Below are 16,138 nucleotides of genomic sequence, written 5' to 3' on the forward strand. Positions count from 1 at the left end.
AGTCCCAGCTGATGACTAGAGGGAAAAAAAACTGTTTAAACTCTTGCCGGGGGGCTTCAAAGGGCCGCCCTACAGCTGATCAGTGTTAAAAGCAAACAAATGAGTCGGGTCGTAAGTGCGAGGACTGGTCGTAAGTGCGAGGACCTTCCAGAAATGACTCTGACCAGCTAGCCACGCCCACCTAGTCACATGACCTCCAAGCCACACCCACAAAATAAGCCACGCCCACAGAACCGGTAGTAAAAAACTTTAGAACCCAAATGGAGACAAATGGTTGCCCAATCTTTTCGTCAAAACCCCCAGTGATGCAAGGAGGCAAGTCATTCCACTCATTAATTAACAGAATGACAGAGTTGGAAGGGGCCTTCGAGGTCTTCTAGTCCAGCCCCCTTGCTTGAGCAGGAATTCTGATGACATACAAGTGAAATCGATCAATGCTGGATGGACGCATAACCCTAGAACATTTCCGATAAATGGTTTCTTTCAGATGTCCCATTATCCAGGCAGGTAACATCTCCAGTGTTTGAAGGGAGAGTGCTTGAAGGTTTGGGGCTGGAGGTGGAGGAGGAGGACTGCGGGGGGGGGGGGGCTTTGGTGCTCTCTGACCTTGGTTGTTTCCTTGCAGGTGTTTCATTACCCAACTAGGTAACATCATCAGTGCTAGAAGTAAAGAATCTAATCAGGGAACCACTCCCACCAATACTGATACAGTAGGACAAGTTATTATTATATAAACAAAGAACAAACCCCATTCTCTTCTACCACTGATGATGTTACCTAGGTGGGTTATGAAAGGTCTGCAAGAAAACAACCAAGCTCAGAGAGCATCAAGCACCCACTCTTCTCCTCCTCCTCCTCCTCCTCCTCTTCCTCCTCCTCTTCCTCTTCCTCCTCCTCCTCCTCCTCTCTGCCAACCCCATTCTCTTCTACCACTGATGATGTTACCTAGGTGCGTTATGAAAGGTCTGCAAGAAAACAACTAAGCTCAGAGACCATCAAGGACCCCTCAGTCTTCCTCCTCCTCCTCCTCCTCCTCCTCCTCCTCCTCCTCCTCCTCCTCCTCCTCCTCCTCCTCCTCCTCCTCCTCGAGCCGTCTTAACAGCATTAATGGCCCCGGGCAGTCTATTGGGGCCCCTACAACAACTACTCACAGGAATAAAAATGTAAATGGTCGATAAAATTAAACATATATTTATTTTATTGGCACTACCAATAAAATTGATGTTGAAACATTAAAAACATGGTGTGCAGCAACAACTAAACAACATGATAAACATTTGAAAAATACACAAGGCTTGAAAAACACAATAATACTCAGTAAGCCATATGGTTGCTGTATTCGTATGATACAAGCTGCATTTTTTTTTTAAATTTGATTTATATGCCGCCCTTCTCCGGAGATTCAATGGGGCTTACAATGCGCTAAGCAATAGCCTTCATACTTTTGTGTATTTATACAAAGTCAGCTTATTGCCCCCACAATCTGGGTCCTCATTTCACCTACCTTTGAAAGGATGGAAGGCTGAGTCAACCTTGAGCCTGGTGAGATTCGAACTTGCAGTAATTGCAGACAGCTGGTGTTAATCACAATGCTATCAGTCTGCTGAGCCACAAGGCCCTGCATTGAAGTGTTAACATAACAGGTTGATCACCTGACCATCAAGAGGGTTCGACATGGAAAGTGTGAAAAATGATAAGTCACTTTTTCAGTGACGTAACTCTGAACGGTCATTGAATGAACTGTTGTAAGTCGAGAACTACCTGTAGAAAAGAGTCATAAAGATGATCGGGGTCTGGAGGCTAAAAGATACGCTGACCAGCTAAAGGAACTAACTGCTGTGATCTAGGTTTCCTGAGTCATTAAAACACACGAGTAGTCCCAAAAACCTCTTTTATTGCAACAGCTGTGAATTATGTTCATTCACAGCTGAGTCCCAATTAGTTGCAAAAAGTCCTTTGGGATCATCACCCACCTTTATCTCCCTTGACATGCTGCCAAAGACCTACTTGGCAAAGCCACACGGAGTCCAGAATCAAACAGAGATGCCGACTCAGAACAGAATTAACAACGTTGCTTTCCTGCAAAGGGCCCACGTGCCTTTGCTTCTCTTTTAAGCCTCAGGGGAGGGGCCAATCATGTCCAAGCCTTCCTCCTGAGTCGTCCCTTTTCTTTTAACTATTCTTGCCTTCTGGCAGCTCTGTGCATGCGTGCACTAGGAACAGACTCCTCCTGTTTCTCTGCCTCTCTGCTGTCTGACTCTGGAGGCTCCGGAGTCCGCACATCACTCCCAGATGGCCCTGGCCCCATCTCTGCCTCCGACGCAGAGCCCTCGTCCGAGCCTTCCCCAGACTCCAGGACTGGCCCATGTTCCTCCCCAGCCTCCTCACTGTCTGACTCTGCTGCCAGCTCCACAGGCTGCTGGCGGACCACAACACTACCGTAAGTATGGTTTTAGCCTAATAAAGAAAAGATTCAGGGGAGACACGATAGAAGTCTTCCCATCCTTGAAGGGCAGTCACAGGAAAGAATGGGTCAATTTATTCCCCACTGCACTTGAGGGCAGGACAAGAAGCCACGTGTGGAAGCGCCTCAGAGGGAGGGAGATCCCACCTGAAAATAAAAAGCCATTTCCTGAGGACGAGAATGATGAATCCATGGAACAGCTTCTCTCACAACATGTAATTATCAAAAATATTACATTACACATCCAAAACAATCGTGGATTATGGATTTCTCTAGAGAAGTCTAAAAAGAGTGCAGAGAAGAGCAACAAAGATGATTAAGGGGTTGGAGGGTAAAACATATGAAGAACAGTTGCAGGAATTGGGTATGTCTAGTTTGATGAAAAGAAGGACCAGGGGTGACATGATAGCATCTTCCAATATCTAAGGGAACAGGAGGTCAACCTATTCTCTAAAGCAGGCAGGACAAGAAGCAACGGGTGGAAACTAATCAAGGAGAGAAGCAACCTAGATCTAAGGAGAAATTTCCTGACATTGAGAAAAATTAACCAGTGGAACAACTTGCCACCAGAAGTAGTGAATGTTCCAACACTGGAAGTTTTTAGGAAGATATTGGATAGCCATTTGTCTGAAGTGGTATAAGGTTTCCTGCCTAAGCAGAGGGTTGGACTAGAAGACCTCCAAGGTCCCTTCCAACTCTGTTATTCTATTCTATTCTATTCTAGTCCATTCCATTCCATTCAGGGGTGAAATGTAAAATTTGTTACTACCGGTTCTGTGGGTGTGGCTTGGTGGGGAGGGGTAATGTGACTGGGAGGGCGTGGCCAACTTTAAAAAAAAAAAACTTTTCAAAGCATTTTTTCTAATGCTTTGAAAAGCCTCTGCCAATCAGGCAACTCAGCTGGGATCGTCAGAGAGGCTTTTTATAAAATGCTTTGAAAAGCCTCTGATGATCCCAGCTGAGCCGCGTGATCATCAGAGGCTCTTTTTTTTTTTTAGTTTTAAAAGCATTTTTTCGTCGGAAGAGGTTGTAGAAAAAATGCTTTTAAAAGTTAAAAAAAAAAGCCTCTGATGATCGTTTGACTCAGCTGGGCAATTTGGGGGGGGGGCAGGGATTTTTGCTACCGGTTCTCCAAACCACCTGCAGCCATCGCTACCGGATCAGGTGATCTGGTCCGAACCGGGAGCATTTCACCCCTGATTCCATTCCTAATTCCATTTTCTAATTTAATGAAAAGAAGGGGGGGGGAGACGGACATGATAGCAGTATTCCAGTATTTGAGGGGCTATACAGAGAAGAGGGGGTCAATCTATTCTCCAAAACCCCAGAAGGCAAGGCAAGAAACAATGGATGGAAACTAATCAAGGAGAGAAGCAACCTGGAATTGAGGAGAAACTTCCTTAACAGTGAGAACGATCAGCGGAACGACCTGCCTTCAGAGGTTGTGGATGCTGGAGGTTTTCAAGAAAAGACTGGACAACCATTTATCTGGGATGGTATCGAAGGGGGTTGGACTAGAAGACCTCCAAGGTCCCTTCCAGCCCTAGAATTCTATGATTCTATAATTAAGGAACTTAACAGTCCACTCAGGAATCTTATTTGGAAGGCGGCTTTTGATATTTATTCATATAAAGGCTTTGGAATAAGGCTTGTTTGTTTATCTTGATGGCACCAATTAAAGAGCTTAGTGCAAATGTGATTCCATAAGCAAATATGAAGCAATCCGCCAAGGGCACATAATGCTGACTTCACATATACGCTGCTCGGTCTGGCAAAGGCTGAATAAAAAATGGGATTTTGAAGCTGTGATGGACTCCTTGTTAAAAACTTCAGCTTTGCAGATGTCTCTCTCTCTCTCTCTCTCTCACACACACACACACACACACACACACACACAGAGAGAGAAAAGTTTTGTTTGCAGTGTCAGGATTCAATCAGAATAGAACTGGAAGGGACTTTGGGGGTCTTCTAGTCCAACCCCCTGTTCAGTGCAGAACCTTATGTCATTTAAGACAAATGGCTGTCCAGTCTCTTCTTTAAAACCCCCACAAGATTAGTTTGTTTATTTATTATTTATTTATTGGTTCGATTTATATGCCGCCCTTCTCCGGAGACTCAAGGCGGCTTACAATGCGTAAAGCAATAGCCTTCATACTTTTGTATATACCTGCTTAGTAGGGCTTTCGGCCACCCCAAGCGGTGCTCTTTTTTTTACAAAGTCAGTTTATTGCCCCCACAGTCCGGGTCCTCATTTTACCTACCACGGAAGGATGGAAGGCTGAGTCAACCTTGAGCCTGGTGAGATTTGAACTCGCAGTAATTGCAGGCAGCTGGCAACTTAAGTGCTACTTTAACGGTAGTTTAGTCCACTGCACCATCAGTTCCCCACTGATTAATTCCCCACTGATTAATTCTTCTCAGGGTCAGGAAATTTCTACATAGTTCTAAGTTGCTTCTCTCCTTGATTAGTTCCCATCCATTCCTTCCTTTTGACAGCATGCCAAAGGCTGAGTGAGGAAGGGCATTCTGGGTGTTGTAGTCAAACATGGTAGGAAGATGCTGAGCTCAATCAAAATCAGAATAGAGCTGGAAGGGAACTTGGAGGTCTTCTAGCTCAACCCCCTGCTCGAGCAGGAAACCGTATTCCATTTCAGACAAATGGTTATCCAACATCTTCTTAAAAACTTCCAGTGTTGGAGCATTTACAACTTCTGGAGGCAAGTTGTTCCACTGATTCATTGTTCTAACTGTCAGGAAATTCCTCCTTCGTTCCAAGTTGCTTCTCTCCTTGATTAGTTTCCACCCATTGCTTCTTGTCCTGCCCTCAGGTGCTTTGGAGAATAGCTTGACTCCCTCTTCTCTGTGTAGCCCCTCAAATATTGGAATACTGCTATATAAAACACTGGAATGCTGATATGAAAATATTAGAATTGCTGTTCTTAGGTTTAGGTTTAGGTTTAGGTTTATTAAATTTGTATACCGCCCTTCTCCCGAAGGACTCAGGGCGGTGAACAGCCAAGATTAAAATACATACGATATAAAAATTAAGATGAATTAAAACAGAATTAAATTAAATTGGCTTCCCAAAATTTAAAACCCTTTGCCCATAAATAACCCATTAAAATTTTAAGCCAGCCCGGCTTGCTGAAATAGGAAGGTCTTCAAAGCTCAGCGGAAAGTACGGAGGTCTGGGATCACTCGTATCCCTGGGGGTAGCTCGTTCCAGAGGGCAGGTGCCCCCACAGAGAAGGCTCTCCCCCTGGGGGTCGTCAGTCGACATTGCTTGGCCGACGGCATCCTGAGGAGGCCCTCTCTGTGGGAGTGGATTGGCCGGTGGGAGGTTATCGGTGGCAGAAGGTGGTCTCATAGATAGATAGATAGATAGATAGATAGATAGATAGATAGATAGATAGATAGATAGATAGATGATGATGGATGGACAGACAGACAAACATGGTAGGTAGGTAGGTAGGTAGATACATGGATGGATGGATGTAGATACAGATGGATGGATATAGACAGACAGATAGACAGACAGATAGAAGATAGATAGATAGATAGATAGATAGATAGATAGATGATAGATAGATAGAAAGATACATAGATAGATAGATGATAGATAGATAGATGATAGATAGATAGATAGATAGATAGATAGATAGATAGATAGATAGATAGATAGATACATAGATACATAGATACATAGATGGATGGATGATGATGGATGGACAGACAGACAAACATGGTAGGTAGGTAGGTAGATACATGGATGGATGGATGTAGATACAGATGGATGGATATAGACAGACAGATAGACAGACAGATAGAAGATAGATAGATAGATAGATAGATAGATGATAGATAGATAGAAAGATACATAGATAGATAGATGATAGATAGATAGATAGATGATAGATAGATAGATAGATAGATAGATAGATAGATAGATAGATAGATAGATAGATAGATAGATACATACATACATACATACATAGATACATAGATGGATGGATGATGATGGATGGACAGACAGACAAACATGGTAGGTAGGTAGGTAGATACATGGATGGATGGATGTAGATACAGATGGATGGATATAGACAGACAGATAGACAGACAGATGGAAGATAGATAGATAGATAAATAGATAGATAGATAGATAGAAAGATACATAGATAGATAGATGATAGATAGATAGATAGATAGATAGATAGATAGATAGATAGATAGATACATAGATGGATGGATGATGATGGATGGACAGACAGACAAACATGGTAGGTAGGTAGGTAGATACATGGATGGATGGATGTAGATACAGATGGATGGATATAGACAGACAGATAGACAGACAGATGGAAGATAGATAGATAGATAGATAGATAGATAGATAGATGATAGATAGATAGATAGATAGAAAGATAGATAGATAGATAGATAGATAGATAGATAGATACATAGATACATAGATACATAGATACATAGATGGATGGATGATGATGGATGGACAGACAGACAAACATGGTAGGTAGGTAGGTAGATACATGGATGGATGGATGTAGATACAGATGGATGGATATAGACAGACAGATAGACAGACAGATGGAAGATAGATAGATAGATAGATAGATAGATAGATAGATAGATAGATGATAGATAGATAGATAGATAGATAGATAGATAGATAGATAGATAGATTATTTACCAAACCTGCAGACATCCCTACCTTCATCCAGGGATTGATGTGAAAAAGCCTAATTTCCAAATAGAAACCCCCAAAGTCAAAGGGCTAATATGGTTGTTATATAGAATGTCCTTGTAGGAATTTATGTTGCCACCATCATTGTAAGTATACACAGTTCTCCTTTGCCATTTGCCCTCCAAAAAAGTTATGGGAGAACTGGGCAAGGTGTTGAAAAAGATATGGAAAGTTGGCAGGACAGGTAGTCCTTGACTTACGACCACAATTGAGCCCAAAAGTTCTGTTGCTAAGCGAGGCACTTTGTTAAGTGAGTTTTGCCCCGTTTTACGACCTTTCTTGGCACAGTTGTTAAGTGAATCTGGCTTCCTCCTTGACTTTGCTTGTCAGAAAGTTGCACTAAGGGGAGTCACATGATCCCGGGAGTCGGGACACTGCAACCGTCATAATTATGAGTCAGTTGCCAAACGTCTGGATTTTGATCACATGACCATGGGGGTTGCTGCAACGGTCATAAGTGTGCAAAATGGCCGTAAGTCACTTTTTCCAGTGCCATTGTAACTTTGAATGGTCACTAAACGAACTGTTGCAAGTCAAGGACTACCTGTGTTTCTTAATTACATTTATTTGCTGCCCATCTTATATCGAAACGACACAATAAATAGGCACCCTCTGCTTTTTAAAAAGCGAACAAAAGGGAAACGATTGAAGTACAGCTAAATTATACATGGAATAGAGAAGGGGGGTGGGTGGCTGGTCTTCCTCCTTCTTTTAATTCATGGATCACCAGGCGAAGCTACCAAAAAGTTGTACAGATGGCTATAAATATGCATGACTACAAGAGAATTAGATTAATTTATGGACAGTAATGAATCCTGATGGGTACCTGTTACTTTCAGAGAGAGTGTTCCTCTCAAGCCATATCCCAAAGGAGCTTTTTTCAAGAGGCAACTGGACTTTCTGGTTTTTTTCTTTTGAAGACGTTTCGCTTCTCATCCAAGAAGCTTCTTCAGCTCTGACTGAATGGTGGGGAATGGAAGGATTTATACTCCTTGCAGGCAGCTGGTCATTTGCATCCTTTTTAGAGAGTCCTTGAGGCCACTTGGAGGTTTGTCTGTAGTCCTCAGGGTCACCAGAGTGGTGCAAATGGGTGTGGAGCTTTCTTGGCTGCAGGATGTTTTCTGCTCTGCGTCATCATCCTGCAGCCAAGAAGACTCCACACCCATTTGTACCACTCAGGTGACCCTGAGGTCTACAGACAAACCTCCAAGTGGCCTCAAGGACCCTCTAAAAGGATGCAAATGACCAGCTGTCTGCAAGGAATATAAATCCTTCCATTCCCCACCATACAGTCAGAGCTGAAGAAGCTTCTTGGATAAGAAGCGAAATGTCTTCAAAAGAAAAAACAAGGAAGTCCAGTTGCCTCTTGAGAAAAAAAAAAACATTTGGGGCAGCCATGACCTGGATGACTGAGAATCTCCATAGACTCTCAACCCATAGTTTCTGGGCCCGAAAGTAGGAAATGTACAGTGCAGTCAGAAAGTACTCAGACCCTCTTCACTGTTGTGGTCTGCCAGCAGCCAGCAGAGCTGGCAGCATATTCGAACAGTGAGGAGGTTGGGGAGGAATGTGGGCCAGTCCTGGAGTTTGGGGAAGACTCGGACGAGGGCTCAGAGTCGGAGGCAGAGAGGGGGCCAGGGCCATCTGGTAGTTCCTTGTTGCCTCTGGAGTCTCCAGAGTCTGACATCAGTGAGGCAGAAGAACAGCGGGAGCCTGTTCCCAGTGTGCGCATGCGCAGAACTGCCAGGAGACAGGAACAATTAAGAAAACAGGGTCGACTTGGGAGTAAGGCTTGGAGATGATTGGCCCCTCCCATAAGACATAAAAGAGAAGTGAACAGGACGTGAGCTTTTGCAGGAAGCGATTAGTTCATCTGGTCGGTAAAAGCTGTGGAAAAGTTCTGTGTGACTCTGTGCTAAGTTTGGCCTTGCCCTGCGTGTGGCAATTAGTTCTCTGGCAGCATTCCAAGGGAGATAAGGTGGGTGTTTGTAAACACTCCCCTGCAAGACTGTTTGAGAAGCCTTTTGACTGGGAATGACAATAATTCACAGCCATATGCATTAAAGAGGTTTGCCGGGATTAAGTTTGTGCTGTATACTTTCTAAGGAAGCCTAGGTCAGAACATTCACTCTTGTTAGTTTTGTTGTGATTCTACAGTTGTTGAAATTCATTCCCCCCCACCCCCATTTATCTATGCTCAGTACCCCATAATGACAAAGTGAAAATCATGCTGGCTGGACCGAAGGAGGACCAAAAAACTGGTATAATGATGCATGAAGAAGAATTGGTTAGACATATAAAAGAGAAAGGTCCAATGCATATTAAAAGGGTTTATAATGTTTTGCTAGAAAGGGATTCAGAAACTGAATTGGTTAAAGATTGTATGATTAAGTGGGCACAAAATTTTGCAGAACCGGTGATGTTGGAAACATGGGAAAAAATTTGGGTTCAGAATGTTAAATTCACACAGTCGCAGAATTTGAGGGAAAATTTTTATAAAATGTTTTATAGGTGGCATTTAGATCCTAAGAAATTGTCGTGCATGTACCCTAATGTTCAACCAAAATGCTGGAGATGTGATTGCCTAGATGCCACATATTATCATGTGTGGTGGACTTGTAAGAAAGTGAAGGCTTTTTGGATAAAAATTTGGTGGGTTATGCAGAATGTTTTGAAGAAAAAAATTCAGTTTTCTCCACAACTGTTTTTATTGGGTATAGTTAAGGGTTTTACATTGGGTGAAACAAAGTTGATATTGTACATGATAACAGCAGCGAGATTACTGATAGGTCAATATTGGAAAAATGAAGCTATGCCTACTGTTGAAGAATGGACTTTGAAGATGGTCAGCTTTGCAGAGATGGCGAAGATCTCAGCATATTTAAAAGATCGCTCACAAGAGACTTATGTATGGGAGTGGAAAAAGTGGATAGATTATGTGCAGAATAAATATCAAACTAGGAAATATCAGATAGCTTTTAACTGAAAGTATTATATAGGAATAGAATAATAGAATTTTGTGAAGATGTTAAAAATATACATGGGGTGGAGGGGTTCAAGTTTTATAAAATGTGATTTTGATTTGGATTAAATTTTGCGGAAGTCCTGGAGGGAGGGGAGGGTTGGGGGGGTCAGGGAGGGTTGGGGGGGGAAACTGGGGAGAAAATGTAATTGTAAAACTTTTTCAATAAAAAAAAAAAACCATGCTGGCTAGGGAATTCTGGGAATTGAAGTCCACACATCTTCAAGTAGCCGAGGTTGTAAAACTCTGACTTGGAGCAGCCACATAGGATGGACGAACCCAAGAGCTTCCTCTTCTAGCGGGGATTTATTAAGAACGTGAGGAAAAAGCCACCCTGTGAGGCATTTTCTCCCTGGACCCTTCATTCCTCCTGAAATGGGAAACGTCAGCAGATTCCTGTCGTGCGGGAACGAGAGAAAAGGCCTGAGGGATCTGCAGTTTTTGATAGCTGGCCGAAGTCTTGTTTCTCAACGTCTTTCTGAGGGTGGAGATTGGTTCTCCAAGCTTGTGGGTTAGTTTCCGGACGTTTTGTTACCAGGCTAGGTAACGTCCTCAGCGGAGCTTAAGGGATGTCAGTGGTATTCTGCCTGTAAGGGCTTCGTGTGGTCAGTAGATCTTGTGATGGGGAGGTCACATCAGGTGAGGGTCTTGTGATGGATCAGGCGTGTGTTGTGTCAGGTGAGGGTTTTGGGAGGAGTCTAGTGATGGGTCAGGTGAGGATCCAGATAACTCTAGATTAACAGAGTTGGAAGGGACCTTATAGGTCATCTAGTCCAACCTCCCACCCAAGCAGGAGACCCTACACCATTTCTGACAGAAGGCAGTCCAGTCTCTTCTTGAAAGCCTCCAGTGATGAAGCTCCCACAACTTCCGGAGGCAACTTCTCTTCCATGGGTTGATTGTTCTCCCTGTCAGAAAATTCCTCCTTATTTCCAGGTTGAATCTCTCCTTGGTCAGTTTCCATCCATTGTTCCTTATCTGGCCTTCGGGTGCTTTGGAAAATAGCTTGACCCCCTTCCTCCTCTCTGTGGGTGCCCCTCAAATATTGGAAGACTGCTATATCCTGTCTCCCCTGGTCCTTCTCTTCACTAGACTAGCCATGCCTAGTTCCTGCAACTGTTCTTCATGTTTTAGTCTCCAGTCCCCTAATCATCCTGGTTGCTCTTCTCTGCACTCTTTCTAGAGTCTCAACATCAACACTTTTTTAATAGTGTGGTCTTGTCAGGTGTGTATTGTGTCAGGTGAGGGTCTTGTGAAGGGTTTAGTGAGGGGACAGGTGAGGGTCTTGTGAAAAGTCAGGTGTGGGTCGTGTCAAGTGAGGTTCTTGCAATTGGCCTTGTGATGGGTCAGGTGTGAATCTTGTGATGGGGAGGTCACATCAGGTGAGGATCATTGGGAGGTAAAGTCAGGGGTGAAATCCAGCAGGTTCTGGAGAACCGGTAGTGGAAATTTTGAGTAGTTCAGAGAACCAGCAAATACCACCTCTGGCTGGCCCCAGGAGTGGGGAGGGAATGGAGATTTTGCAATGTCCTTCCCCTAGGAGTGGGGAGGGAATGGAGATTTTGCAGTATCCTTGCCCTGCCACGCCCACCAAGCCACGCCCACCATGCTACACCACGCCCACAGAACCGGTAGTAAAAAAAATTGGATTTCACCACTGGGTGAAGTGCTGGTTGGGAGGGGGCTTGTGAGGTTGGCTGTGGGTCGGTGCCATTTCTGGTTGGCTGTGTGCTTGATTTGGGTTCTGAGGGGCTGGTAGGCTGTCGGTCAGCGTGTCTGTGGATGGGGTGGTTTGTGGAGGGCCAGGCTTTGATGAACTCACGAGCGTGGCAGGTGGTAGCGTGGCCAATCATTTTTGTGTTGCTCCAATTGAGCTGGTGCTGTTTGGTGCGTGTGGCGGGATTAAGGGTTTGCGATTGTGGCTTTTGACTGCCAGCCGGTGTTCATGGATCCCGGGTTTTAATTGAGGTGAGGTTTGTCCCCCGTAGAATCGGTTGCAATGGTTACCATGGATTTTGTAAATTATATTGTTTCTTTCATCCTTTCTTTCATAAAGTCCTTCCGGCTAGAAAATGGAGTCTTTACTGCTGATTTCCTAGCTGGAGCCCCAGCTTTAAATAACGACGGGAAGTCCTTGACTTACGCCCACAACGGAATCCAAAATTTCTGTGGCTAAGTGAGACAGTTGTTCAGTGAGTTTGGCCCCATTTTACGACCTTGCTTGCCACGGTTGTTAAGCGAACCACTGCAGTTATTAAGCTGTTAGGTGTTTTGTGCCAGCCATAGCAGTCCCTTCAAAGGCCACCAGATGGGAGCAAAGAGACACCTTTGATCCCACTGGTGGGTCAAGGGGCTCCGGCCCCTGCAGCCCCATTGGGGAAAGTTAATGGCCCTCCGGCCCCCTCACACACCTTGTAAGGGAGGGGCCAGGGGCCCCTATAAGAACCCCTGCACAGGGGCTGCTCTCCCCTTTTTTTGCCCTTTTTACCCTTTTCCCTTTTGCCTGCTCTTGTTCTAGTCTCCTATGGGACTGATCCATGGGCTCAATCCAGGCATGGATGCCTCCATGCCTGGGACCTTATTTTACTCCACTTTTACTTCTAAATAAAGACTTAATTTGATTGCATCCTTGCATGCTGACCTTTTCTTGGAAGCGCCCTCAACGAACCATCATTCTTCGTGAGATCCCTCACATAAGCGTTGTAAAATGAATCCAGCTTCCCCATTGGCAATGGTCGTAAGAATGAAAAAATGGACATCGGTCCCTTTTTTCAGTGTTGTTATAACTTCAAACGATCACTAAACGAACGGTTGTAACTCAAGGACTTCTCTGTAGAGCAGAGAAGCCATCACTCTTGGTGACGAGAAAGTATTCTGCGGGGACTTCTGAAATAAATTGGTTGTTTTTCTTCCCCTCGTCCGTTTTGTTCTTAGTGGCGGGTCCTGTTTCATCCCTGGTTGTGGACTTCGATGCTCTGGATGCCGAACTGAAAGAAGCTGAAGCCGAAGGAGGCGAAGAAGAAGAAATGGAAGTGATGGTAGGAGAGAAACTGGAATCGCCGGTAAGTCTTCAGAGCAATCTTCTAACTACCGGTGGTCAGATTAAAAGAGTTGGAAGGGACCTTGTAGGTCATCTAGTCCAACCCCCACCCAAGCAGGAGACCCTACACCGTTTTTGACAGACAGCAATCCAGTCTCTTCTTGAAAGCCTCCAGTGATGAAGCTCCAACTTCCGAAGGCAGCTTCTGTTCCATGGGTTGATTGCTCTCACTGTCAGAAAATTTCTCCTTATTTCCAGGTTGAATCTCTCCTTGATCAGTTTCCATCCATTGTTCCTTCTCTGGCCTTCAGGTGCTTTGGAAAATAGCTTGTCTCCCTCCTCTCTGTGGCAGCCCTCAAATATTGGAAGATGCTCTCCTGTCTCCCCTGGTCCTTCTCTTCACTAGACTAGCCATGCCCAGTTCCTGCAACTGTTCTTTGTATGTTTTAGCCTCCAGTCCCCTCATCATCCTGGTTGCTCTTCTCTGCACTCTTTCTAGAGTCTTGACGTCCTTTTTACATCGTGGTGACCAAACCTGGATGCAAGATTCTAGGCGTAGTCTTCCTAAGGCTTTATAGGGTAGTATTAGTACCTCCCTTGATCTTGATTGTATCCCTCTGTTAATTTCATTTCATTTCATTTTCATTTTATTAAATTTCTATACCGCCCTACTCCCGAAGGACTCAGGGCGGTGAACAGCCATAAAATAAAACATATAGATACAAAATTTAAAATAGAGATAAAACTAATTAAATAAATTTGGCTGAACCAATTCTAAAACCCCAATAAATTAAAACCAAATTTAAAATTTCCATGTAAAAAGAGGAAAAATTTAGGTCAGGCCTATGCAACTTAGGAATCCATTGGTCCTTGACTTACGACTGCAGTGGAGCCCCAAAGTTTCATTTGCTAAGCAAAACAATGGTTGAGTTTTGCTTCATTTTACAACCTTCTTGCCAGAGTTGTTCAATGAAGCACGGCACTTTTTATGTTAGTCATCCGGTTGTTAAGTGAATCTGACTTCCCCATTGCCTTGGCTGGCCAGAAGGTCGCAAAGGGGAATCACGTGACCCCTGAAATATTATTTATTGCAAACTGCTTTTCAATCTTCTGGAAGGAAAAATAGATCAATAATAGTCCAAGGATATAATTCATGCTTGCTGTTTGTTTTGCATGGCCGGTGCTTTGAGTACAGAGGGTCCTCGACTTACGACCACAGTAGGGCCCAACATTTCCCCTGCTAAGTGACATGGTTGTTAAGTGAGTTATGTCCCAGTTTTATGACCTTTCTCACCAGAAAATTGGTGAGAAAGGTTGAATTGAATTGAATATTTTATTTGGTAGAGTGTGATTGGACACACAAGGAATTTGTTTCCGGTACAGAAACTCTTAAGAGAATCACTACAGTCGTTAAGTTAGTAACACGGTTGTTAAGCGAATCTGGCTTCCCTGTTGACTTCGCTTGTCAGAAGGTTGCAAAAGGGGATCACAGCAACCGTTATAAATTAGGAGTCAGTTGCAAAGTGTCTGACTTTTAATCACATGACCATGAGGATGCTGCAAAGGTCATAAGTGTAATGTCTGTAGAGATTCTCCGTCCTCCAGGTCATGATTGTCCCAAAGGTGCTTTTTTTTTCAAGAGGCAACTGGACTTTCTTGTTTCTTCTTTGAAGACGTTTCGCTTCTCATCCAAGAAGCTTCTTCAGCTCTGACTGGATGGTGGGGAATGGAAGGATTTATACTCCTTGCAGACAGCTGGTCCTTTGCATCCTTTTTTAACGAGTCATTAAGGTCACCTGGAGCCTAATCTGTGTCCTGAGAGTCACCTGAGTAGTGCAAATGGCTGTGGAGCCTTCTTGCACCCAGGGCAAAAACATCCTGCAAAAAGCACAACTTCACAACACAGTCCTTTCAGCAGTCCCAAGAAGGCTCCACACAATTGTACTATTAAATTGGCCCCTGTATGAGGGGGATGGGTGATTAAGAAGATAGATAGATAGATAGATAGATAGATAGATAGATAGATAGATAGATAGATAGATGGAAGAAAGGAAGGATGGATAGATAGATATGGATGGATATAGATAAATGAGAGAGAGAGAGAGATGATAGATGGATGTATGGATGGAGATAGATTATTAGATAGATAGATAGATAGATAGATAGATAGATAGATAGATACAGATAGATGATGGATGGAGATAGATGATAGATAGATGGTAGATAGACAGATGATAGATAATTAGATAGATGATAGACAGATAGATTATAGATAGATATATGAGAGAGAGAGAGAGAGAGAGAAAGATGATAGATGATGGATGGATGGGCAGATAAAGAGATAAGACAACCAGTCAATTGTTTTCCTAAGTCTCTCCCCTTTGAGGTTGATGATGGATTTAGTTTTTCCATCAGAATTAATTATCATTAAATCTTGGAATCTTGGGCAACCTGCCCTTCTGTAAGATGGAATCCTTGCTAGTGTTCAGCCCCGCCTCCTTTCCCCTTCCTCCCACAGGAGATCCAGATCGAGAAAGAGGAGGAAGTCCACACACGAGGCACGCAAGAACGGAAGCTCACCAACCAGTTTAACTTCAGCGAAAGAGCCTCCCAGACCTACAATAACCCCGTGCGGGTAGGAATCCTTGCTTCCCTTTGGATACTGGGCAAAGGTCCCCTTTCAGGGACTCTTTCAAGCAGAGTACAGGTTGTCCTTGACTTATGACCACAGTTGAGCCCCAAAGTTCCGTTGCTAAGTGAGACAGTTTTTACGTGAGTTTCACCGCATTTCACGACCTTTCTCACTACCGTTGTTAAGTGGTTAAGTCAGTCACACGGTTGTTAAGTGAATCG

At 43.9% G+C, this 16,138-nt stretch overlaps 1 protein-coding gene across 2 annotated transcripts in view; it reads left to right on the forward strand.

Annotated features, from left to right (window-relative positions):
- DNAI1 (dynein axonemal intermediate chain 1) overlaps positions 1-16,138 on the forward strand; it is a 168,968-nt gene that overhangs the window by 33,697 nt on the left and 119,133 nt on the right. For both annotated transcript variants that reach the window (XM_087885484.1, XM_087885485.1), the window contains 2 exons: positions 13,180-13,307; positions 15,804-15,920. In XM_087885484.1, the coding sequence (XP_087741610.1) occupies positions 13,180-13,307; positions 15,804-15,920 (245 nt within the window). The remainder of the gene's footprint in view (positions 1-13,179; positions 13,308-15,803; positions 15,921-16,138) is intronic.

The sequence above is a fragment of the Pantherophis guttatus genome, chromosome 2 (assembly GCF_059756535.1).
Source record: "Pantherophis guttatus breed Tessera chromosome 2, ASM5975653v1, whole genome shotgun sequence".
NCBI classification, from domain to species: Eukaryota; Metazoa; Chordata; class Lepidosauria; order Squamata; family Colubridae; genus Pantherophis; species Pantherophis guttatus.